General features: G+C 45.7%; 1 protein-coding gene across 1 annotated transcript; it reads left to right on the top strand.

Moving 5' to 3' along the window:
- The first annotated feature begins 284 nt into the window (after positions 1-284).
- Positions 285-25829, top strand: LOC111855980 (1-phosphatidylinositol 4,5-bisphosphate phosphodiesterase delta-3-A-like). Its single transcript, XM_023835542.2, has 15 exons — positions 285-552; positions 9155-9322; positions 13425-13653; positions 14236-14365; positions 15854-16079; positions 16704-16905; positions 17746-17890; positions 18032-18184; positions 19450-19542; positions 20058-20211; positions 20434-20550; positions 21048-21226; positions 21555-21690; positions 22267-22416; positions 23327-25829. The coding sequence occupies exons 1-15, from the start codon at positions 468-470 to the stop codon at positions 23449-23451; spliced, it is 2292 nt and encodes a 763-aa protein (XP_023691310.1). The 5' UTR covers positions 285-467; the 3' UTR covers positions 23452-25829.
- Positions 25830-26611: the final 782 nt, after the last annotated feature.

The following is a 26611-nucleotide window of genomic DNA, read 5'->3' as shown; positions in this document are numbered from 1 at the left end:
ATGCGCATACTGCAACGGTATTCTTATCACGAAAGTAAATATGCTACGTTTTGTGTGCTATTTCTATTTATTACAAAGAAGACATTCGTGGTTTCTCTGTGGTTCGGTCAGGGCGACACATTTGCCAGGACGGGCATACCTGCAGCATTAAGTAATTCGCTCGAAATGCATACTACGCTGTACCACGTATCAGGGTTTAATTTTATTTCATAAGTTCCCTTCTCGTTTCCAGACAAGTCGATTGCAAGAAGCGTGTGGAGCCGCGTGGGGGAGGGACCAGTATTATGTGAGGATTAGTGGGCAGTCTCCCTGTTTTTTCCCCTGCACTTAAGAAACGAATCTTATGTGGCGCAACTAGTAAACTAGTAAAACCAGCGCGATCCAGCCCTGTCCAGGACTCAACAGCAAAAGGAAATAAGATCAATATATACATTTTAAACAATAGCAATACCTTTTGTAGATGCATCATGTTGGGCAGGAATAAAAAGGCAGACCTTGCGCACAATGAAGTTACCCCCGATCTGAAGTCGCATGATCCACTAAGAAAGTTAGGTAAGGCACGCAAAGTTTTGTCATTTCCTCTCCCAATTCGAAGTTAGGGGGAGATTGAAAGTCGTACTGTGTATCTAAGACATCGCGTTGTGCGATAATATATACATTACGTTTGCAAATATTATTTTCAGCTCGCACGTGGATTTTACGATCTGGTAAATAACGATGAAAATATACAAATCACAAAAAAGCAAAAACCGCGGGTATTGTCCCAGTCTTTTCGCTTTTTTTCTGGTCAGGTTTTTACTCTGTTACGCTACTGTCAGGTTTCGAGGTTGTCTGCTGTTGTTTCGAAGTCATGCTTTTGTCATTACTTGTTATTAAACCGTTAATACGGTTTAATGTATATAATTATAGTTTTATTATATAAAGTTAATAGATCATACTTAACACTTGTGCACTGACAGGACACGCAGAGGAATATCTTGCCACTGGAAAAGTAGTTTTGGAAGTAGCTTTAACTCTTATATAATTATGTAAGTAAAAAAAAGAAAAACTTATAGTTTGAATGGATGTGTATCCGAACGCAATAATTAATATAAAGCGCCTTTTAAAAGGCTGGAGAGACTCCAGTGCCGGTGTTTGCTTATAATCTTATAATATTTCACTCAGATGAAATAAGAAAGGAGGTTATTTTAATAAATTCAGTGTCGTGCGACAGTATTAGTTAAAGGTATGGCAGGGTTGCAGGTTCGAGGTTCTCACTCGGTCAGTGCGGAGTTTGCATGCTCATCACTTCACGCGTCTTCATGAGGGATTACGGTAATCCCAATCCCATCGGCGACTATTAAAGAGAATAACATGAAGTCCCTAAAATGTCGGTCGCTTCGTTAACATTAAAGCGACGTGTTTTGGCATAAAAACTCAAGCCCCGCCCCCGCCAAGGTTAGTCGGTATCGGTATTGGTATCGAATCAAAAAGAAAGTGAGTGGTATTCACCATAACTAATTAACACACTTGATATCCAGACGATCTGACCGGAGCTGATCCCCTTTTATTGAGTGCACGTGGTTTTTGCTCAATGTTATTGTAAATGAGGATAAAAAGTATGCAATCAAGTTTTCATCACACATGATGTCTTTACAAAAAAGAAAATGTAACAACTATCAGCATACACTCAATAGGGCTTACATGAAGTCAGATTCAGAATCATTTTCACTCATAATATTTATTAGATGGTAGTTTGCATTCACGTGAAATGTCTCCTTGGGGTTTTGATCATATTTAGATGCATATTTCCCTTATTTGTTTTATATGAAATGTTTAGCTAATAAGGATACGAGAGAGAGATCTGATAAGAAGTTACATGCCGGTCCCACCCAGAACATAGATTAACAGTAAGTTGTACCCGTAACAAAGGCACCTTAGTAAGATTCCTATCATCAAAGTGAGCTAACAAGAAAGACTCAAGACAAATATAGCAACAGGAAGGGGGGACTGTTAATGGGACCAGTGTGATTTGTCATCTAGGGATCTCTTTGTTTTTCGGTGCTTGTAGTTTTGCTCTACACTTGAAATGGAGACCGAATATGGTGAAGCATTAATATAAAACAGGGGTCTCCAACTCCGGTCCTGGAGAGCTACTGTCCAGTAGGTTTTCTATCCTACTTGGCTTCTGATGAGCCACACCTGCTCCTGGTAAAAGTACCCAATTACTGAAGACATTAGTAAATGGAAATTCCTTTTAAATTCTCCAGCATTCTGAAGACCCCCAAGACCCTACACAGAAACATTACTGTAGAGCAGCGATTCTCAAACCATCGGTCGCGACCCGAATGTGGGTCACGGCAAGTTCTGAAGGGGTCGCGTGGCAGAGCTGGAAATGTGAGCATTTTAAAACCAGTGAGCTGCTATTCTGATCCACGATCAGATTTTTCAATCCTAGAATCAACCTATATAAACAGGTCTGTAACTTAGTGCAAAACTAGTGAACACTCAACCAATCCAAGAAGCCAAACCACAGGTGCTTAATTTAAAATTCACTGGCACGTTCAATCAGATTTGTGCGATAGACATTGATTGGCGTAAATTGTAGAGTGCACTGCGTGCTTAATCATAGCGTTAATGTAAACCTAATCCTTAATATAGGATCGCAACTGAGCTGGCATGGTAAAGATTGGTTCGCAGTGCAAAAAAGATTGAGAACCACTGACCTAGAGTGGTGGGAGATGAACGACTGCAGAACCACACATCCGACTATGTCTGTAAGGCTGACTGAAGCAATCCATCAATTTTATATGGCCCTCTGTATGATCGCTGTTACAGAGGTGAGAGATGCTGTGTCTTCGTGTGGTCATGTCATAGTTTATAAGGCCCAATTAACACGATGCATGCTTTTTGTGTATATGTACCACTTAAAACCATAATTTGGTCATCATTTTAATATTGTACTATTGTAACATTAGCTCTGAGTAATGTGTCATATGTGAACATTCAGTCTCATTCTGATGCATGTGAGGACATTCTGTTGGTAACAGAGAGATAAAAACATTGAGGCCTGACTTCTTAGGGCCCCCCTTGGGTCGAGTGGATGACTTTCAGCAAATTTGGTGTCTGGCAGGACCCTTAGCATTACAAACAAAACTACAAAAGCTGATTTGTACTGCATCGCCCCCCAGCAGTGGCACAGTGGTTAGCATTGTTGCCTCAGACTTCTAGGATCAGGGTTCGAGTCTCCCCCATGGTTCCATGTGTGTGGAGTGTGCATGTTCTCCTCGTGTCGTCGTGGGGTATCCTTCTCCAGTTTCCCCCCATAATCCAAAAAAATGCTGGGGCTAATTGTAGTTATCAGTTTGCCCATAGGTGTGGATGTGTGGTTGATGGTGTGTGAGTGGGCCGTGCCATGGGTTGGTGCCCCATCCAGGGTTGTTCCCTGCCTGACGCCTGTAGCCACTGAGACTCTGGACCCCCCCCCACGACCCTGAATAGGATAAGCGGTTACAGAGGGTGGCTGGATGGCCCCACCCACTCCCGGCACCATTACATAATCCTGTGTCCCACTCGACTTTTCAAAGCTGGAGTCGATCCTTTTGGCAGCACCAGCGATTTTGCACGTCTGCAGTGAATATCACTTTTTTCTTTTCGTTGGAGGGGAGGTTGTAGAGAAAACAATACCTCTTGTAAGCCGAGATCGGAAACGGACAGCTGGTTTTTCAGTTCCTCTGGCTTATAACTTTAGGAAGCACGTAGAACAGGGCCGGTAAGGAGGGATGAAAACAAAAGCCGGGTGTTGGTCTGCAACACATAAACAAGGATTGAAGCATGTCATGTGACGATTGCAGTCTCTGTCTCACCATGACTCAAGTCTCGACTGACCCACTGATACCCGTGACTCTGAGTGTAGGGGTGGGGTGGGGGGGGGGGGGGGGCAGAATGCCCTTTGCTCTTATCTCTTATTTCCAGCTTTCCAGATGATGAAACTCTTAGATTTCTTAGATTTAAACTGCTTTCTCTGAAGTTTGCTTTGCCTGTGCTGAATGCGTTTCCGTAATACTCTTGTAGTCCACATATTCTGCTAAATACCAAAGACTTTCTCTGGTTTGTCAGAAAAAAAACAGGCACATGTTGAAACGTCGTGTCTTTGTTTTTATTGGTGTCGGCCTTCGACCGCATTGGACGCGTTTCCCCAGATTATCCGTCTAATCCAGAGTGTTTTTTATGAAAATTGATAGCAGCACTTCAAAACAGAAATATTTGACTAAAATACAATGAATAAGAAACAAACATAAATATCACCCAAGGATATGCATATTTTAAGCACTTCTAGTGTTTAATAGGAATCCATGTGAATGGTCATTGTTTAAATTGGTTGCTTTAGATTGCAATTTAAAAGGTTTGCATTGAAGCCTGTTTTTAATACCATTGATCTACTTTTTTCTGATTTGCCGATAATCAAGGGGAAAGAACCAGCTTCTCCGGTTTCCTCAGTTAATGACGCCTTTGAAACCTATAATGAATGTCACACAAACACATAAAAAGAGTTTAAGGCTTTATAATACAAATGTGATTCATGGAATTGGTCCTTTAGATTTCACAGAAGTACAAAGGCTTTGTGTCTCCAGACTTGTTACATTTTCTTTCCCTTACAGTTTTTCTCGATCGCTTTGGCACGTTTCATGAAACATGCTTTACATTCTCAGGACTATAAAAGCATTTCTGAAAACAGTTCATGCATATGGCATAACACTATGGTTTAGCTGCAGAAGTCTGCAATTTACCCAAAACAATTAACTCATGTCTCGAAAGCATTCACCTACGATATATTTTAATCTTCCACATTTAGTGGTGTTGTTGTGTTGCCTGGTGCAAGCTCTGTGACCCTGACAAGTGGTTAAACATGGATGGATGTAATATCGGTAAGACTTTAGTTAAAACAGTCATCATGACACATTGTATACCTTCATAATTCATTATAATGCTTTATGAAGCTCTCATCTATTATGCACTGTAGATACCTTTATAATGCATTATAATGGTCAGCATAAGATTTATGGATGCTTTGTACTGCATTACGAAGGTATTTATAGTTAGAGCTTCATAGAGCAGTCATAATGCATAATAATCATGGCTATAAGGTGTTATGCCTTTTTATAAATAGTAATAGCCTTGTTTATGAATGCATTACTATGTCTTATGCCATTATAGTTATAGCCATGTTTATAATACTTTATGAATGCATTATAAAGGTATCTATAGTGCATTATAGATGAGAGCTTCATAAAGCATTCATACAGCAAAATAAACAATGTGTAATGTCATTTTATAAGTAGTTACCATTATGAAGGTATCTATAATGCATTATTCAAGTAAAGTGTTATGGTAATAATATACTTCGTATTAGTAAGATATCACATACTTATTTACTGAAAAGGTTGGATAGATAAATTTGCTATGTAAAGTAAAGTAAAGCCTGAGGTAGCTAGCATTACAGTCATGCACACTGACTTATAAGCTGCACAAGGTACTTAGCCTAATGACCTCAGTAAGATATTCAGCTGTGTAAAGTGAAAGTGGAACTGAAAGATGTGTTGGATGACCGGGTCAGCTGTGCAGCAGAATGTCAGGAGGTGTCCAGCGGTCCTCAACCCAGAGGTGTGGAAGATGGATGGAATATGGACTCGAAGCTCCTGTTACTTATACGTCAGTGTAAATTTGACAGTGAAAACATTTTAAATCCTTAAATCTTTAGACGGTTTTTAAGGAATATCCTGATTTATACCCGTCTAAGAGAATTAAGTCGATTACCCTGGGTGTATGGGTGTAGTATTCTGAAAGCGTAAATAGTTTCTTTTTCTGTATATAGTTGTTTTTTTTTTTTTGGAAAACTGGCTTTGGTATGAATTCTTCAGTTTGGGTTGTGAAGATGCCAGGCTGCCATGCCGACCGCATTTATGGCTTGACCTCCCCCCCCCCACCCTTATGGGAGCCAAGGGCCACCTCAGCCAACCAAAGCCCCAAGCTGGGCTCTTTTAAAGGCCTGACAGATGAGCCTCATTGAAATGCTTGGCTTACATTCTCATGTGTGCGGCGCCGCCTTCTCAGGCCGGGAGCCTGTAAAACCACCTTCTGTTCTGGGCTCTGGTTGCCGGGGCAGGAGCTGGAAGCCGTCGGGCTGGGCTGGCACGCCGGTCCGTCGGCACACAAAGGCGGAGGCCCTGCCTCTTTCAGAGGCGCTTAGTGAGCGACGAGTTTTGAGAAGCGAGAAACGGGACCCAAGGGAAGAGAACTTTGCACGGCCATTGTGACCGTTTGGGTCGAGTTGCTCGGCTGTTTGAGCTCTGAGTCCGTGATGGACGGCTGACTTGCACGGCAGTGCTGGGGGCAGATGCTCGGGACAAATTTCCTAGCAGGAAGGGGGGGAGGGGGGTCTTGCCCCCAGGTCTGGCTTCCGCTTGATGGCCGATAGATGGTTCGTATCATGTTAGAGATTCTGTCTGTGACGGAACTGTAGAGACGGCAGGGCAGGGGGTAAGATGGGAGATTGGCAGAACTTTCCTGGGACTCTACCTGTGTCGGGTTCAATGTGGCTCGATAGCTTATGAATAATTCACCGGCAGCCTAACTTTGACAGGAATTTGCAATGGCCATCAATCCAGCAGCTTGTTCTGCTTCGCATTTCCTGGCTCGAAGTACATTATTCCCAGGAACCTTCAGCAGGTTCTAAACATTTTCCAAGGGGAACCGTCAGCGGGGGAGTGCCTGGTGAGACGGTTGCGGAGACTGGAGCCTGTGTCATCCAATCCTCTCCATTCCACGGGCCTCGACATGTCTGTTTCTCTCGGACCTGGAACCTCGAAAGGCGGCTAAGCTTTGACTTCGGTCTCACATTGCTCAGCTTCTGAAATAAATCAGTTTTACAGTAAGGTTCCTGTTTTGGGTCAGTCACCCAGAATCCTCTTCATGTTTCTTGGCATTATTTTATGCTGAGTGGGGCTGACCGTGACACAATTTGAGTCGGGCGTTTTGAACTTCATCTGTTTCGCTGATATCGTGGGTAAATTTACCAGCGCCTTCTCTCCATTTTCAAGATGACAACGGAGACCCCGAGACTAAAATACTCTGCAAAAGCCATCAGAGTATTACGTTCCCGTCACAGGAAAATTCCGGCGGTTTTCCTGGCAGGGATGCACTGTCGCTTTCAGCTCTCCGCCGGTTCTTCAGCGACTTCGTCTTCCAGATTAGCACGCTCTGCTCCCAGTGCTCTTTCATCAAAAAGAATCTCTACGACTCTTCTGGGAATTTCTCGCACTTTTATCGAACGTCGTGCTAAGGCCCAGCCTCTCCCTAGAGGTCCATAGTCCGGCATTCCAACCATTAGATGTCTGTTTTTGAGATTTGGACTGCGTTTAGATTTAATTATATCATCTCGTAGCCTTGAAGTCGACAATCCGGGCCGAATCTTGAAGTCTAGGCCTGACTGTCTGTTTTTGTTTCTGTCTCACTGGAGACTCTGCTATGGAGTCGCATACAGAGCGAGGCCCTTGTATGGCTCATTCCCACAGAAGGTGCGGATGCCACTCACGGCTGGAGATAGTTCTGCGTTTACGTCTGGAAGTTTCCAGGGCAGACGGCTCGGAGACTGATGCAGGCTGTCACATTTTCTGTGCCCTGTGGCAGGTTTCTGTTTACCGCCAGTCACTTTGCGTTACCATCTGTGGGATGGAGTGACTCCTCATCTGGCCACTATGGTAACAGGGCAGGGAGGCCCCCGCTTTTATTACCCCCATCGGTTTATGAGTGGACGATGCTCTGGTTGCTTTATGTTACTTATCTGCTTCTTCTGCCTCGTGTGCAGTTTTCCATCTTCTCACACTGACAGTCTGGGTTTTATGGCTATTTTAACAGTGAAATGTGACTCGTCGAGGCCACCAAGCATGGCAAGACCAAAGAAAGCTTTTACTAGTAAAAGGGTTGGATGTAAAGTTAGAAAAAATCCCTTGAAAGCAAAGCACACACTAGGTGACTAAAGAAAAACACTTAATGGACTCTAAACTTAAACAAACAGGAAATTTATACCTAAGTTGTTGACTCAGCCATGAATCACAATGCAGGTTTGAGAGTTTGACCAGCTGCACTAATTACTTCCAGAAAGTTCCCTCAGCTATAGAGGCACATGACATGACATAGAAGGCAGACCAAGGTTTTGTGCGCTTTCACGCTTTGCTATGTGTCAAAAAACAGGTACATATGATTAAATTCAATTTCAATATCAAAGGTCATTCCTATGTATTAACACACTGTGCAAAGGAACAAAATATATTTCCTGAAGTTCCAGTGTACAGTACAAAGGAATAGGGAGTGGTATAGCAACAACTGCAATTTTAGTTTATATAGTGCTTTTCATAAACCCAAGGACGCTTCACAGAGGAGCAAAACAAAGGTAATAATTACAAATAAAAGATGGAAGAGATAATGTGACAAAGACTGCAGTCTAATTTAAATCGCAGTGAGAGGGAATGGACAAGATGACAAAGTCAATGATCAGAAAATACTGGGTAGCAGAGAGAGAAGAGATGGGAATTGAGTAAGTTGGAATGGAATTGAATTAGAGCAATAGAATTATAAAAATAGAAATAATAAAGATTTTTAAAAGTGCAGTCAGTTTAAAATATAAATAGAAAGTTGCTGGAAAGTGACAGTGCAGTGCGAGTGCAGTGACGGGCTAAATGAGGAGGCAGCACATAGCACACCTATAAATGTCAGGAGATTTGATTCCTGGCCACAAATCAGTGTCCATAGTCTACCGGTCCTTTGGTAAGTTGTACTGGGTTCCTGTCAAGTCCTACTGGTTTAAATCTAAGCGGACAGGCCCTGTTGTTTGTTTTGCAGTCTTCCCCAACTAAAATAAGCCAGGCAGCAGCGTGATTTGCCACTCGGTGTGTCTGAGGGGGCGTGTTCCAGTGAGGAGGTCACGTCAGTGCATACCCTCTACATCAGGATCGGCTGGGTGTCATTCATTCAGGCTTCTCCATGCACGGCGTTGCCGTGGCAACATGAGTCAGCTTTCTGTGTCATTGTAGCACTTCCTCATATCACACAATGGCAACAGAGGTGCGCTCTTGATTCCTGAATGTGCCCCGACGCCCCTCCCCCTCCCCCGCAGGCTTGCTGGACGACGAGGATGTGAGGCTGATGATGCAGGGCTCCAGCATGGTGAAGGTGCGTTCCCCCCGCTGGCAGAAGACCCGCAGCCTGCGACTCCTGGAGGACGGCGTCACCGTCTGGTGCGAGACCTGCAAGAGCTTCAGGCGCACCAAGGCCCAGCAGACGTGTGAGTGTGTGTGGGGTAGAGAGAGAGAGAGAGAGAGAGAGAGAGAGAATCACTGAGCATGATACTGATCATGGGCGTGTTGTGCCTGTAAGGGTGCTGGGGAAAGACCAGGACATACTAGTCATTCCAGAAGAGTGGAAGCTACATGCTTGCGAGACAATGGACTTCAGATGAAGATCGGATGTGAAGTCATGAAAATGGTGACCATACAGATAAACTCTGAGAAACATTCTTGGCTGAAATCAGTGTCTGTCGCTCCACTCAAGGCCATAGCGATGGAGTCAACACTGGGGTGGGGGGGGCGACAAGGCAATAATTATAATATATATTGGGGGGGGGGGGGGGACATTATTGGGGGGTTATTAAGTAGGTTCTGCCTCAGAAGATGGCACCCTAGGTGGCTGCTTACTGGTTTGAGCGGCACTGGCTAAGATGGTCGCCAGGCTGGTGCATCACACTGGGGGTCAGGAGCGGTTTGAGCACCCGGAACACTACTGACTGCCCGGATCCTTAAGCCGCCCCCCGTTAGCTGTTGTCCCACCAGAGTCCCTACTCCGTTTCCCAAACGTTGAAGGACGCAAGCATTGTGCAATCCCTGCTGGCTTTTCACCTCAGGAATTCAACTCTGCCACTGTCCAGTGGGGGCAGTAATGAGCAAGAGTGAGTGGGCGCACACTGAGGGGCTGGGGGTTGGGGGCTGGGGGGGGGGGAGGGGAGAATGGTTCTCTGATATATTAAAGCCCCTGTCCTGTTTAACCTGAACCACCCGTAAAATAACCTGAATTTGCAGCTCAAAGGGAAAAGCAATCTTTTAAAAACATGAATTTCAGGGATACCTCTTGGGTGGGAGGACATGCTCCTGATTGTGGAACATCACTCCCGTTCCCGCTCCTGACTGCGGAACATCACTCCCGTTCCCGCTCCTGACTGCGGAACATCACTCCCGTTCCCGCTCCTGACTGCGGAACATCACTCCCGTTCCCGCTCCTGACTGCGGAACATCACTCCCGTTCCCGCTCCCGAGGGCCTGCTTCCCGTTCTTCCGATTAAAATGAGCTGTAACCTTATTTCAGACAGAAACGAATAGATTTAAATGGGAAATTCTCACACAGGCCTGAGGTGAAGGCCAGTCTCTGGACACGCAGAGTCTGATGCCCGTTAGTTTCTCTTATTGTTTTTTTTTTTCCTTTTCTCATAAAGATGTGACACAGGACAGTGTTTGACCGAATTGGATTCCCCGATCAGCTAGGAAATAACGTGGATTTCGAGTGCGGTGTCACTCAGTAGAACATTACTGTAAACTGCCGACTCTGTTGTTCACGTCTGCTGCGTTTCTGCACCATTGAGCCGTAGAAGCTCATGCTGCAGGACATGCTGACTGTAAATCGCAGTTGGATGCAGAAAGGCTTGTTCCTCCCAAATGGGTCGGAGGATCACCCCAGGGTGTGGCCTACAAAAATCAAGTTTTAAAAACAACTGTTAAAAACAACTTTTAGGTTATGCTAATTATCCGTTTAGTTACCCAAATTGGCCATAATGCTGATTTAGGCTGAGTAGTTTCAGGATGGGGCAGATGGGTGTAAGGCCTGGGGTGTCACATGACTGTGGTTCACCTAAGACCTGGGGTGTCACATGACTGTGTCACATGACTGCGGTTCGCCTGAGGGGTCTTGTGAGACAGCAGCCTGTGCCGTTCGCCCCAGATCTCCCATACAGTTATGTCTCCTCATTCTTGTGCAGTACGGGCCTTCTAGAATATCAGACTTCCCACCTCTCCTGGAAGTTCCGGCAATCTCCTGCAAATTGACAGCAGCTTCCTGGCACCCGCAGACGGTGCGATATGTCACTTTGTCGTCCCGCTATTCGGCGGTGGTGAAATTAGCCGGCAAGGAGTCTTACCGCTGCAAGGTCGCCCCAAAGTTTTACTGCCGATCTTTGGAATTACTATGGAATTGCAGTTTTGGGCACACATTTGATCATTTCCTTGTCCTTTTGTCTCTTTACATTTTAGCTCCCAGTTTGTTCGGAAGCAGAAGGGGTAAAAAAAATGCCCCACAACCCCACAGCGCTGCTGACTATATAACAGTGTTTTATATGCTGTGAAGCTTCTCAGTGTGTCATCAAAATTAGTGTAATATCTATGTAATGTAATAATAGCTATTTCGGGCTCACATGTGTTAAGCTTCGCAGAGTTTCACAAGGTAGCTAAATCTGTCATTACGTCAGAAGGCCGGGCTCTTCTTGCAGCTTCAGCTTATGTGGTCAAGGTCCAGGGCAGCGGGGGGCAGGTGGGGGGAGGGGGCGGCCGGAGTCGTAATTATCAGCTGCATAGAAACCCTATACCCAACCCCCACCTCCTACCCAGCCACGCCACACCATGGCAACGGGCTGCCGATGGGCACCCAAAATGGAACTCTGCACATAATGACATGGTTGCCCGGAAGCTGTCAGCGTGGGCTTAGAACTTGGAAGAAGCCTTCCAGAGTGTGACGGTAACCCCACTCCACAAACCTTCCAGAACCTCTGAATGAATTCCATAATTCCATAATTCCATCATGAACTGCTGACTCATCGTTTCGACCCACATGCAAAGCATTGGAATTGAAAAGTTTTTTTTGTAAATAACCATACTGTTGTAAAAAATGATGTACTATCTTGGGTAGGATAACTGAGGTGCTGTGTTGACTAAGATGAAAATTATGGCTGTGACCCTGTTCGGTCATGGGGGGGGGGGTTCGGTGCTGAGCTGGGGGGGGGTGCAGGGAAGGGTTAACCTCACAGTGGATTGCACAGTTGTCGCCCTCAACCTGGCAGGGCGTCGCAAGAATGCGGTCCACCCCCCCACGTCCCGACAAACATCTTGTGTCGCAGAGCTGAGGAGGCCTTGAGTAGGAATGTTTCAGCTCTTGGCGACTGGCGAGGAAGGGGGGGGGGAGGGGTTGAACAGCTGGGGGGGGAGAAAGGACTCATTGTACAAGGGCCGAGCGATCCCTGCGTGTATCGAGTCCGGCCCACTGTCATCGGCCTCGGTGTCGGCATTCCAGCCGGTCTGGACCGCTCATGTACGCTGGAGTCTGGCCCAAGCATAGGACCACAGGCGCGAGAAGACATTTTGAGCTCAGGGTCCTGATAGTCGGAACAAGCAGTAGACTTTACCGAAGTTATCAACAGCTAAACCTATGCCGACCACTACATGCACCCTCACTGCATCAGCAATGTGAAGCACAGCCTTTTCCGTGACGGTAATTATAGGCTTGGGCATTCTGCCCAACAGTATCCTGACATCGCATTACCAGCAACAACCAGAGGGGGTGCTGAAGCACCTTCAACACCCCTTTTTCCAGAGCTACTACGTAGGACAGGTTCTCAGACAGGCCATGAGATCTACTCATTTAATAAGGAGTCGATGACTCTTCAGGGGACAGTATATCTATAAACAGGATCGGGGGAGTGCAGAAAGGGGGTATTAAATTAAAATGTACCCACGCACGAATGTCACATGACAAGCTTGCTACTATGTGTGTCCACCTCATCGTCTTTCAGTACGGGTCTAGTTTTTTCCCAGAGCGCCCATTTATAGCGTTCTTATTTTATGAGCGAGATCGAGCTGTTCCTGATGGGTACAGCTACATAGGCCTGGCCTCTCACCCAATCCGTGGAGTAACCAAACTACTGACTATGCAGTGCCTCGCACACTGGCGGCCTAGCCACTGCGTGTGTGGTGCATGCCACACTGCCAGTGCACTTCCTAACACACTGGATTTGCACTGGCCTGGCTGTCTTATCCACGGGAGATCTCGACTACCCATAACGCACCTCTTTCGATTGTTCATCACGTTGAGTTAAAAGGTGTCTGCTAAAAAGGGAACCGTTTGCGGCTCTGTGGGTTCAAATGCTGTGCCTGTGATTAGAAAGTTGGCGGCTTGAATCCTGTGCTCAGCGGAGTGATTTCGGAGACGTTGCTTCGGATAAGTGTGTCTGTTAAAAAAAATGAAATGTGCTTAAATTGGCCTAACAACACTCATGAGATGCCGTATGTGTTACTGTTTATGCCTCTCGTAATTCCTTCCTTTTTTCCCCAATGTTTATCCCCTGGCTGCAGTTTCAGTGACGGAGGTGGAGTGCGTGCGCGAGGGCTGCCAGTCGGAGGCGCTACGCCGGCTCGCGGGCTCCGTTCCTGAGGCCCAGTGCTTCACGGTGGTGTTCCGCGGAAAGAGGAAGAGCCTGGACCTGCGCTGCCCGACGGAGGAAGAGGCCCAGGGCTGGGTACGAGGAATTCGAACCATCAAGGATAAAGTCTCCAACATGAGTCAGAAGGAGAAGCTCGATCAATATCCTTCAGCGGGTCTCAGACCTACAAAATAAATATAGGTCAGGCTGAATCGCTATGGCGAGCATAACACCATTGAAATGAAAACGTTAGCACATAGCTAAGGTGCGTGGCAACCGGGACCAAAAATGATTGTCTAAATATAGCCTTGAATATGCCGTCATGTGTCATCCTTCTCTGCGCTTCTGACTTTTATGTGACAAATGTGTGCGGCACACAAACGATTCTTTTAAGGTGTGCTGTGTTTTGTTGATAGCAAGCGTAAATCAAGCGTGAGCATGTCAAGGTCACTTCCCTGCATGGGGGTGGAGTGAGACCGTGGACTTACATAACCTGTTTCTAGCCGTGACTTTTGTAATTAGATCATTTAATACAGGAGCCAGTACAATACTCTAAAAGGTGGGCGTTTGACCTGTTTCCCAGATGAAGGAAGCTAGCATGTTTCCTATTAGCATTTCGCTTTAATGAAAGCAAAAAAAAATGGCAGTATTAGCATTAGCTCTGGCTGCTGTTATGTTATCAGGTTTGGGGTGACATGAGGTCCACAGGTCTATCTCTGCCTTGGCTCCTTGATTCCCCGCACCTGGATCCGGGGCTACCTGAAACGGGCCGACCAGAACCGGGACGGGAAGATGAGCTACGAGGAGGTGAAGCGCCTGCTGCAGATGATCAACATCGATCTGAACGAGCAATACGCCCGCACCCTCTTCAAGGTGCGCGTCCCTTTCTGCCGTCACCCGTGGCAACCGCCTGTCGTGCCCATCCTACTGCAGCCAGCTCAGATTCATCCAGAGCTTTGGATGTTTTCACCGCTAAGCTGCAAACATGTAACGGCATGTTTTTATGTACGATGTACAAATACAGGGCGTCATGGATACTGTCACATTTCTGTCATTCGACACCAAAAACCCCCCCCCTGCATGGTGATTCGGAATACACTGCCATGAGCGTTATTTGTAAATTATAGTGAGGGACATTTTTAAGTTATAGTGCTTAAATTGAGGAATGTCACTAGAGATTTATGGAAAGGGGCTAAGTCTTTGCTGGGGGGGGGGGTCTGATTTTGGGCAGTGGTGTCTTAATGGTTAGGGAAGCGCACTTGTAATTGAAAGATTCTAATCCCCGACCAGCAAGGCACCACTGAGGTACCCTGAGCAAGGCACCGCCCCCAAGCACTGCTCCCCGGGCGCTGAATTAGCTGCCCCCTGCTATGTCACGATGTCACATGCAGGGGACACATTTCATTGTTGTGCACTGTGTGCTGTGGTGTGTTTACAATGACTACTGATCTTCTAACTTAATGAAAATGAATGAAAACACACGTTTATACTTATTAGTGTATACAGTATTTACTTGGGGGGACTATATAACATTTTTGCCCCCCCCCCCCCCAAACGGTTATAGAGACTCTCCTGGTTTTGTTATAATATCTATTTATAATCTTGATAATATTCTGCTGTACACTATTGAAAACGTTTTCTGTTTGGGGCTTCGGGGAGTGTGTGCGTGTGTTTGTGTGGTGTGTGTGTGCGTGTGTGTGTGTGCGTGTTGTGTGTGTGTGTGTGTGTGTGTGTGTGTGCGTGTTTGTGTGGTGTGCGTGTTTGTGTGGTGTGCGTGTTTGTGTGGTGTGTGTGTTTGTGTGGTGTGTGTGTGCGTGTGTGTGTGTGCGTGTTGTGTGTGTGTGTGGTGTGTGTGTGTGTGTGTGTGTGTGTGTGTGTGTGTGTGTGTAGAGGTTGGCCGTGTGGCTCATGTTGTATTTATGGCTGTTTCGCGAGTCCTGAATCACAATCAGGTGTCTGCAACCACACTAGCTGAGGGGGAAGAGTTAGGGTGTGAACAGAATTTCGGAGAATGGCTGGGCACCCCCCCCATATGAGTGCTGACTCATATGTGTCCCTTCTCAGTCCGCCCCCCCACCCCCCATCTGTTGGCGGCCGTCATTGGTTTCACAACAGAAGGACGGCAGAGTTTCGTAAAGCGAGCTAAAGGTTTTTAGCTGAACCCCCCCCCCCCTCCCCAGCTACACTGATTTCACAGAGAAGGTGGAAACGAGACCTAAAACCGGCCAAAACTGATTTCTCCTTTTTAATTGCCTCGAAATATAGCCGCCATTATATCATATTACAGTCCCGGCTACCCTGAACGGCCTGATTTGATAACCTTCCCAGCTGTGACATGTGCGCCCCGCCCTCAACCCACAGAAATGTGACCGCTCTGCCGACGGGCGATTGGACCCAACGGAGATCGAGGAGTTCTGCCGCGAACTGATGCGCCGTCCCGAGTTGGACGCCGTGTTCCATCACTACTCAAGCAACGGCTGCGTACTGACCACCGCTGAGCTGCGTGACTTCCTGGGCGACCAGGGCGAAGACGCCTCCCTGGCCCACGCCCAGAAGCTCATCTCCACATACGAGCTCAACGAGTGGGGTAGGGGCTGCCCGAAGCCACCTGACGGTCATCCTCTTCCTTAACATCTGATGGCTTTTTCTTAGAAGATAGCACAGGGGCTCTGTGATTAGCGATCTAGCCTCACCCTTCCAGGGCTGACGCCTCGAATCCCCATATGTGCGAGCTGTTGGCCTGTTTTCCCCGTGCTTGTATCAGTTTTCACCTCGCGGGGAATTGGCTTCTCTAAATTGCCCATGGAATGTGAGTTCTACAGTGGATCAGGACTCACAGTGTTGGGCATTTCAAGTCCAGAAGGTACAAATCCAGACCACGATTTTGATTCTACCAACCTGTTGAGCATAAAGAGATACAGAAACAAAACCGCCTTGGTCTGAATTTGTAGCTTCTGGACCTGAAATGTACTTTGGACTCAGACTCACCATTATGCATTATGACCAGATAGAAGTATTTTTTTCTTTTATGCAAGGGGTGGTGGTTAAGGACACCAATGGGCATTGCTGTTGTACCCTTGAGAAGGGACCCAAACATGATGCGTCTAGTGAAATGCGTGGTCAGACAGGACTGAGAGTTGCAATGGATGACAATGCCAGTCGTGCAGCATAATGACGAGAGTCACGTTGCGATCCTCCGATGGCCCCACAGCCCAGAAGCACCAGTACATGACCCTGAACGGCTTCGCCATCTACATGCTGTCCCAGGAGAATGACGTGTTCAACAAGGACCACTCAGTGGTGTGTCAGGATATGACCCAACCCTTGACTCACTACTTCATCTCCTCCTCCCACAACACCTACCTCACCAAGGACCAGGTGACCAGCGCCAGCAGCACAGAGCCGTATATCAGGTACTGAACCACATGACCCGCTGCCCAAAACCTGCATCTGCTAACTGCAGGCCCACGTAAAGATGGGGGAATGCCAGTCGGTGGAGTTAATGCACACCGCCAATCACGGTTGGCTTTAACCCAATTGGTCGACGATTAAACCAATAGGAAATGGCATTTCTGCTTTCCTCATCGTACCTATCACCCTGCCCTGCTGGTGGTACATCCCAAAATGATCCTGAGTTTGTACCTTAGAATAACATACCATGCACACCCAATAATAATGCACTTGGTGGCCTGTAAAGTTCAGGGAAGAGCCAGGCTGGAGTTTGCGAAAAGAAGAGTAGATTTTACACAGGCACATACCCATGAGCTGAGAAATGAGTGAAGTGAAAATTTTGCTGTGGTCTCTTAATTCTTTGCAGAGCTGTATGTATATAATGTATAATGTGGTTTTGTTATCATGAAACATCAAATTCAAAGCCACAATGGGCACGGAACTAACGTGTGTTGAATGGAATAGACAGACCCAAGCGCATGTCCTAAGTGTAGAAGAAGCGGTAAATGTGTTGTGAAATAGTTTGATGCAAACTATTTGCTCAGCAAATTTTGCTCAGTAAATTTTATTGTGGCGACCGTCCCATCCCCCAGGCTTTGGGCTTAGCTCTGGATCTTTCTAGATCCTAGTGACACCCCTGATCCTTATATGGCAGTGTTTCTTAATCCGGTCCACGTTTTTGTTCTCTCTGCCAGCTCCCTGTGTACCGCTGGGATGGAACAAAAACACGGACCGACTGTGGGTCCCTGAGGACCGGATTGGGAAACAGCAGCCCTGATCAGTCATTGTGTGTTTGTGTGTAGAGCTTTGAACCAAGGCTGTCGCTGTGTGGAGCTGGACTGCTGGGACGGGGACAAAGGAGAGCCTGTGATCTACCACGGACACACCTTAACCTCCAAGGTGCTCTTTAAGGAGGTCATAGAGACCATCTCTCAGTACGCCTTCAAGGTTAGTCATAACCACCTTCAATAGGTCATAGCTCAACTGCCCTGGTTGGTTCTTTGAGATGGGGGGGGGGGGTGGTGGAGATATTTCCTCGTGGGATCTGGGCTCCTGGGATTCCATCGCCTGGCTCTGTCTCCACCGCAGGCCTCGCCGTACCCGCTGATCCTGTCCCTGGAGAATCACTGCAGTGTGGAGCAGCAGTCTGTCATGGCCAGACACCTACGCACCATCCTGGGCCGTCGGCTCCTCACTAAGCCTGTCAACGATCAGCAGCTGAAGCACCTGCCCTCCCCAGAGGTGTGCCGCCGCCCCCCCCCCCCCCACCCCCACTTTAGCATCACCTTCCTCCTCAGATTTCCAGCTTCCAAAGTTCAAAAATCTTACCACAAAATGAAAAATCACATCATTCAATGGACACTTAATACATGAGAATAACACATTGAATCAAAATAGGTGAATCTTAGATTTGTTTTGTACTGAATTCACGTATCTAATTGGAATTTCCCCTATCAGTCACAGATTTTGAGTGACACACAATTAAACTTTACACTGCATGTATATATATTTACAGTATATGATCAAGGTGAAAGTGACTCATCTAAACGGTAGAAGTGTATAATTTTCCATCTTACCTCACCTCAGGAACATCCCTCTTAATGGTCCAGCAGAAGTCAGCTGGTTCCTCTTGCCTTGATTTTCATTTTTCCATATCAGAGAGAAAACAGGATCCTGTGTGAACGGGTCCAAAGTCTTACAGCCTGTTAACTCACTTTGCACCCTTCTGTAAAGTCATAAAATGTTCACAAATAGAAATAAAATAATTTTTCTTAAATTTAATTTAATAAGGAGTTATATACTATCAAAATAACCTAAAAATGACATCACTCAAAAATTAGAGGTGTTAAAATTCTGAATGCATTTCTGAAATCAGTATTAAAAAGTTCATAAAAGACGGCCCTTCGATGTTCTGACAAAATCATTGTTGACCAGTCTAATGAAAGCAAGACCAGTACTAACATATATTGCATGATGTACAATTACAGTAATAATAAACGCAAACAAGATGAATGATTATTATGACTCACAGATACCTGCTCGTTTACACATGTCAGGTGTAATAACGTGTGGATTGCATTTATTATGGTTGTGCAATTGCTTTTGGTGTAACTGACCTATGGTTTTATTGACCTATATCAGAGCAGTGTTATTCCCAGGGGTAGCTACGGAGTAATAATCCCGTTAATAAACTCGCTCTAAAGCCTCAAAGATCAGGATTCCTTGTGGACTTTCTGTCTTCTTCACTTGAACAACCTTGCACTTCAAGTGACATTTTGCAAGCAAATGTAGCTGTTTAACAGGTGAAGCGGACAGACAAATGATCGATACTCTCAGGTGTCTGCATGCTGGCCTCTGGCCTTCACCGGCGTAAAGTTTTTACATGAAGCTTTGCTGTATGTCCGGCATCTTTGGACCACGGATTTTGGACGGTGCTGTTGAAAATGTTTTTGGCCTGGCTGTCAGGCAATAACAGACAGAGCTCTTTATTCCTCGTGCCGTTACAGGACCTGAAGGGACGAATCCTGATCAAGGGGAAGAAGGAGACCTCTCAGCTTCACAAGGTGGACAGCTTCACCAACACCGTTCCGGGTACCGAGGTGAGGCTGGTGGGGGGGACCAGGGCAGGAAATACCCCCCCATTATCAGAATGTTGGAGCTCAAAGTAGTGTCAGGTCCAAGACAAAATCACTGAGGGTCCATCTGAAATTAGTGAGGCAACACGATTCCCATACTCAAGTCGCAGTCATAGACTGATACGCACCCATTCAAACTCAGGCCTGACACATGCCAGGGCATAGGTTTGGTTTCGACAAATGGACTCCGAACACATACAGTCCTCCCACGATATTGGCAGGGACATGACCCCATCGTCCATACCCAAATCTCTGCCCTTATGCGCATGATCACGCTGAAGTCTGGAAGAATGGGCAGAAATTATTCTGAATGTTCGACTGAAGTCTACTGAAGACAGACAGACACTAGCTTTAGTAATCAAGAGGGAAAATTGCGGTGCCAACATTGTCAACATTCACACACTTTTGGGTTCCATTTATCCTGGTTTTCCTGGTCTCCTGGACTAAAGTGGGTCCATTGTGCTTCTGCCCGCGATTAGGGTGTATCCTCCAAGCTGAGTCCGGAGCTGTCGGACCTCGTCGTGTACTGCCGCAGCGTGAACTTCCGCGGCTTTGACCACGTCTCCGCGAAGTCCCCCAGCGAGATGTCGTCATTCTCCGAGAACGACGCCCTCAAGCACATTAAAGAGTCAGGTGAGAATGCCGGGGGCGGAGCTACCGCCAGGTGTTACATCACCATGGGACGCCCCCTGGAATTCACCTCTCGCTTAGCCGCCGACCGAGACTAAAACTGATAAAACAATGTCCTATTTATGTAATGACTTTGGATAAAGGGGGGTGTTTGAGTTCACGAACGTGTGTGTGTGTGTGTGTGTGCATGTGCATGACCAAGAGCCTTTCTCACCTTTCCTGTAGGGAAAATATTTGTTCGGCACAACAGCAGGCAGCTGAGCAGAATCTATCCCTCTGGCCAGAGACTGCAGTCCTCTAACTACAACCCCCAGGACATGTGGAACGCTGGCTGTCAGATGGGTCAGTGGCTGATGCATTCTGCCTGACATTCTATACTAGTTGCCAAAATTGCGGAAGCACCTAGCGTTTTTGGCATTACGCTTTAAAAAGTACTGCACGAATATTGGCGGTAATGTTTATAAACAGTCAAAGAACGTTAAGAAATATTATACACTGGATGATTAAATGAGCAACTGGAGCAACTGGAATAAAGTTCTGCGATTTTCTAAAAATTGGAAGCGTTCCCACTATTTTGGCCACTAGTGTATGTGTTCAGGTAAATAACCATCAGAGGTTCTTTTTAAATGGATGCAATTAAAGTGATTACTTTGACAGGCTCTACAAATATATACAGTGTGTATTGGCTATAAATAGACCTGACACACACACACACACACACACACATATATATATATATATTTTACAAAATTAAACTTTGGTGGAGTTGTTGTGTTATAGTTTCATCGTGCCCTCCATCTTACCACCTCCCCCCCCCCCCACACACCCTCCCACCGCAGTGGCCCTCAACTTCCAGACCCCCGGGGAGCAGATGGACCTGAACCAGGGCCGCTTCCTGGCTAATGGCCGCTGTGGCTACATACTCAAACCCAGCTTCCTGTGTCGGCTCGACTCCAACTTCAATCCGGAGAATACGGGCGGCGGTCCGGGACACATCCCTGCACAGCTCACCATTCGGGTATGGGCTGGTCCAGGGGTGGGGGGGGGGGGGAGGGGATCAACGCTCTCCCCACTGGTCTGTTCTGTTCCAGTAATGTTGGTTCCAGTGGCATGTAATGCAAGATCCAGATCCAGGAAAAACTGTAGCTATAAATGAGGAATTATGGCTGCTTTTAAGGGGATGGTTTTCTACTCAAAGTGATGGGAATGGGAGTGGAAACATCTTAAGAAACCCTTTGAGATGCCATCAGACTGTCGGTTTCTCGTGCCCTGCAGCTGGGTGACAGTCTCTGCACTCCATCTCCCTCTTTTCTCCTCCTCTTCTCCTCCTCTTCTCCTCTCCTCAGGTGATCTCAGCTCAGCAGCTCCCCAAAGTCAACACAGAGAAGCCAAATGCCATCGTGGATCCACAGGTGTGGGTGGAGATCCACGGTGTGGGCATCGATAACGCCCGGAACAAAACGCATCGCGTCGATAACAATGGTGCGCCACCTGCTGGCCGTTCTCAGTAACCTATCCTCGTTTTATCTGTTATTCATTCATCTGTATTCTAAGTGCTTGTGTCGGTCAGGATCTAAGCGTCTACTCTCTTATGAGTGTTACATTTGATATTTTTATGAACAAATTTTGTTTTTGGAGTCTGGAGTCGGAGTAGGCGGGGACAAGGTTGTTCAGAGTGGGGGGGGGGGTGGGTGACTCAGTGGACTGAGTCACTATGTCTGTGCTCAGATGATTACCAGTTTGAACCCCGGCCTCAACAGAACAGTCACATGTCAGTGGGCCCTTGAGCAAGGCCTCTGACCCCCTGCTCCTGTGCTGCATGACCCTGCACTGTTACCCCCAAGCTATGGAAAGAATAATGTGGTTGGTGAAGAGAAGCATCCCAGTGCACTTACACTTGTACTTATGCAAACAAAAACATGTTTGTTTATAGAACAACACTGGCTCTTGGGTAAAAACCTGGTTTGCTTTGCAATGAACATGATAATTAATATTTTGTTGTCTGATTGTGTCACTGTTGGTGATCACTAGCTGGCCCCGCCCACTTGTCACCTCCAGGCTTTAATCCCCGCTGGGACTGCACACTGAGCTTCCAGCTGCAGGTGCCGGAGCTGGCTCTGGTCCGCTTCGTGGTGGAGGACCACGACCACACTTCCAAGAATGACTTTGTGGGCCAGTTCACCCTGCCCTTCACCAGCCTACGCACAGGTCTGCTCGCGTAGTTAGCGGCCCCGAAGGAACGCCTGAAAATTCCCGTCTGAGTACTGTTTACTTTCTAATTACTGTGTGCATCCCTCATTCCAGTGCCCTTTTTGCTGTAAAAGATCTAGGTAACACTCATAAAAGACCCAAGTTTACATTTGTCTGATGATTTTATCCAATGCAGCGAGCAGAGGGAAAGGTTAAAGTTTATTTGTACTCCCCCGGATTTGAACCCACGCTCTTTGCATTGATAGTGCAATGCTCTAGTTTTTGAGCTACAGGAGCAAAACAGGTTAATTATTACAGTTAATTCCATAGGAATGGCCAGCAGAGATGGTATTTACCCTGTATGCCAGTAAGTGTTAGAGTATTGGTTTTTAATTTTATTTTTTTTAGTACTATTTTCAACTTTCATTTGAAATCCAATTTAGTTTCAGGTTTCCGTGTAGTTGAATTAGTTATTATTTTAAAAATCCATTTAATTTATTATAGTTTCAGTTTAAGTTGTAGTAATTTTATTTCAAGGGATGGACTGAAACTTGTAGAGCTATTTTATATGTCTGTTCTTGACAGAATCCTACATGAATACAAAATGGATATAATGTAGGCCTACAAATGTCCTTAAAATTGGCAAACCTGTTCTAGGTATTATTAACGGTAATGAAAGATAAACACCATTGCTTTTACTTTTTGTTATTTTATATGTTATTTCAGTTAGTTTTGGAAACAATTTTTATAGTTTTCACTTGGTTTTAGTTTTTTATTTTAAGCATCTTATTTTGTTTCGAGAAAATGTTTTCTTAGTTTTAGTTAATGATGAAGACTCTGGTGTCATTCCTCTTCCCCCAGTGGCATTCTGGGTAAAATACCAGAACTTGCTCCCAGATCTGGTTAATCTCCACTCCCCTCTTCCCAGGTTACCGGCACGTCCACCTGCTGCGGGAGGACGGATCCAACCTGTCGCCCGCCACCCTATTCATCCACATCAAGGTGACCCGCAAGGGCACCACCCTCAGAACTCTGTCTAAGCTCATATCATGACTCCGCCCCGACTCCCCTTCACTGTGTTGTGATGAGCTTTATATCACTTCCTGTGCCCCTTTGAGCATCCCAATGATGTTGAGAGTGATGTCACCCTGCTGCGAACAGGAAGTCACCACTGTGGACTACAGCGGCAGGCAAAGCTGATTGGCTGGGTTTGTGTCTAGACCACATTGACAGTTGACATGTCATGTGCCAATGCAAGACCACATGGGATAAGTTATCACTGCTGAGGAATCCTTATGCTTGCAGGCCTAGTGCCTGGTTAAAAAGACTGAACCCTGTCATTTTTTAACGTGACTATATATGGAAGCTTCCTCCCCCCCCCCCCCCCACATTTTCTGTTTCAATGTGGCTCATCACTCCCTACCCCTGAAGGACATGCACGCTCTACTGGATCTTCAAACCCACTACATCCACTTCACAACAGATTTGCCAGCGACGTGAGGCTTGGCTGCACCACTCACCACCTGCAGGGGCAAATGTGCGGTTTTAAGGAGCTCCACTCGAGAGCTGTACAGACGAGCTTAGCCTTCCGCTGGGAATATGCTAATTTAGCCCCGCCCCTCTGGACCTCGGGATCGCAGCTGGCGATTTGTAGCGTAAACCTGACCTGGGGCCCCTCATGTCAGCTAACTGTGCTGCTCCTAAGTCCTATATGCTTTTGGCATTCCTTTACTGAAATTAGCCTACAGTTTCTGTGCCTTCGTATTAGCAGATGCTGTCAGGTGCTTTGTTACTATTCTGGTTGACATCCCAGACAGCCAATCAAGGACTCGCATATTACAATGTAAACTTGTGTCCTTAGGGAGACCTTAAAGTTAGTCATAGACTTAAGTACTTGAGAGCTCAGCCAAAAACTGACCGAATGGCTTGGAGCACAAAACTGGTGTGTGATTTCAGCTTGATATTGTTGCAAGTTGAGTTTCAAGTATCAAACCAAGTTCCTGTAACTGCTAATGGTGAAAACTAAACAAACATAGCCTAATCTTTGTTTGGTTGCACATTTAAAAATCATTTAATTTTTATTTCATTGTTTTTTAAGCTGTTTTAATTAACGTTTGTGATATTTTTCTATTTGAATCGGCTGCTTCAGGTGTGAAATTTTTACCTGCTCTTTCAGCTTCTCTGCATGAAGTTGCTGCTGCTTTAACTGACCCGGTTCTCTCAAACGGTGTGACCACAGCACTGTTCTACTGTCTCGGAAATACCAGACAGCCGGAGTCACCCATCGTGTCACACAGAGGGGGACACTGACTCCCACATGTGAAGAAGGAAGAATGAAATCCTCCCAGAGCAGGAAGCCTTTTGGGTGGAAGACCTGTGGTTAGGGACATGGACTCATAATAGGAAGGATATTTATTCAAGGCTCTCAAAAGAGGCTGTTGTAGTGTCAGTGCTCAGAATACTTACCCTAAATTGGTCCAAATAATTAGTCTCAAATTACGTTTCTGTTGCATAAAAATATATATTTGGTACAAACATCTACATTACGGCTTGTCTTAAAGCAGTGTTTCTTAAGCTGGTCCTTGGGTACCCCAGATAGTCCACATTTTGCTCCCTCCTGGCTCCAGCTCCCTACTGAGAGCTGGGAAGGAGCAAAAACATGGACCGTCTAGAGGTCCCCGAGGACTGGATTGGAAAACACTGCCTTACAGGAAGCTGCTGGCCAGTTGGCTGTAGGTCAGCTTGGGCCCTATATCTCCGACCCAGAAAAATGAACGCCAGTCCTGCTTCTCTGTGGGACTGACACCCTTTTAGACCATAGAAGGATGAATGTTCACAGAAGGAGATGGGTGGACATAGAGAAAAAAAGAACCTGATTAAATTACTATTAATGGTTCAATATAAACAAAAAATTACCTAGTAACTAAAATACAAGCAGTGTGTAAGTTTATAAGAACATGTGTTTTGTAAATCTCTCTTTAAAATGCTTCTAAGCATGTTTCTATTTCATATATTAAAAAAACACATTTTTAACTTTGACATGTGTGAGAGTAGCTTTCAGCCAGTCCTTTATATGTTTTGGTTACAAAATATGTCGAAATTATACTATAATTATTTTATGCATATTTTAATACATGCAGAATGTCATCAAGCTGACTGTATGAATCAGTAGGTTGTTATACTATACTTAGGTTGTATCAGATATTGGCAAGTAAGTAAACAAACCTACCCATACACCCATCTTCCAACAGCTTATCTAAGTACTGGGTCACTCGACTAAGTATATACCGCAATTACTAAATACTGAAATTACATGGGCTGGTTACAGAAGACTGTGATTATAATAGAAAATGTAATTTCATGAATTCCCTCGTGCTATGGCTTAGTTATAATCCATACCCCCGTTTTCAATAAACACTTATTTAATCATTGTAGTGATCCAGTATGTATGCCATGAAGGTGCACGATCTTATGATTGCGTTTTACTGTAAGAGAATAAACTCAGCTGAAGAGGAAACACAACAAAATCAACTAATTAGGATCTTAACTAAATAACACAATACTAAAGTGTAATAAAGAATATCAACAAATTCATGCTTTTTAATAACGTCAATTACACAACACATTATCAGATGTATTACTATCCCTGTGGGAACATCCTAACGTTAGACCACATGTAGACGCTTCGTCTTGAACTGTGTGAAATGTATACCGATGAGCCCAAAACTGACGACCACCCCCACGTGATACGCATAAGGTTACCTATCTCGTAAGACCGGCGCACGTAGACTAGGGCCGTAGTGGTCTCGTGTACGCATGCGTGGTAGCGGCAGTGACACGCAGTATTTCTGGTGCATGAATTTCAAATACGTTTTTTAATGATCGGACATTAGAGCCAGAAGCTGACAAGTTGCATTGAACCAAACGAGTTACAAGCTCCATTCAGGCCTACAAAATACACCAAAACGTTTTTGCATCTCGTGGATATGGTCATAATTATGGCTCATTGCTGTATATTCTCCAGTACAAATCACTTGAGCACCATCCTGTGGTACTACACACGAAAACTACAGGTTTCAACATTTGGCTTTTTGTATATGTTGGGGGAAAGTTTTGTTAACCAAAAATGCATGACAAATTCATAGCTCCACGACTAGAGGCAATTCAGTAAGAGAAAAACACATTTTTCGATCAGCACGCCACTGCTAGATGA

The sequence above is a fragment of the Paramormyrops kingsleyae genome, chromosome 22 (assembly GCF_048594095.1).
Source record: "Paramormyrops kingsleyae isolate MSU_618 chromosome 22, PKINGS_0.4, whole genome shotgun sequence".
Taxonomy (NCBI): Eukaryota; Metazoa; Chordata; class Actinopteri; order Osteoglossiformes; family Mormyridae; genus Paramormyrops; species Paramormyrops kingsleyae.
The sequence above is the reverse complement of the archived record's forward strand: the minus strand, read 5'-3'. Positions and strand labels throughout refer to the sequence as shown.

Coding starts and splice junctions, on each gene's coding strand:
- LOC111855980 (XM_023835542.2), top strand. CDS start 468: ATGTTGGGCAGGAATAAAAAGGCAGACCTTGCGCACAATGAAGTTACC. Junction 16,080..16,703: donor ATACGAGCTCAACGAGTGGG/GTAGGGGCTGCC, acceptor ATGGCCCCACAG/CCCAGAAGCACCAGTACATG. Junction 21,691..22,266: donor GCATCGCGTCGATAACAATG/GTGCGCCACCTG, acceptor TGTCACCTCCAG/GCTTTAATCCCCGCTGGGAC.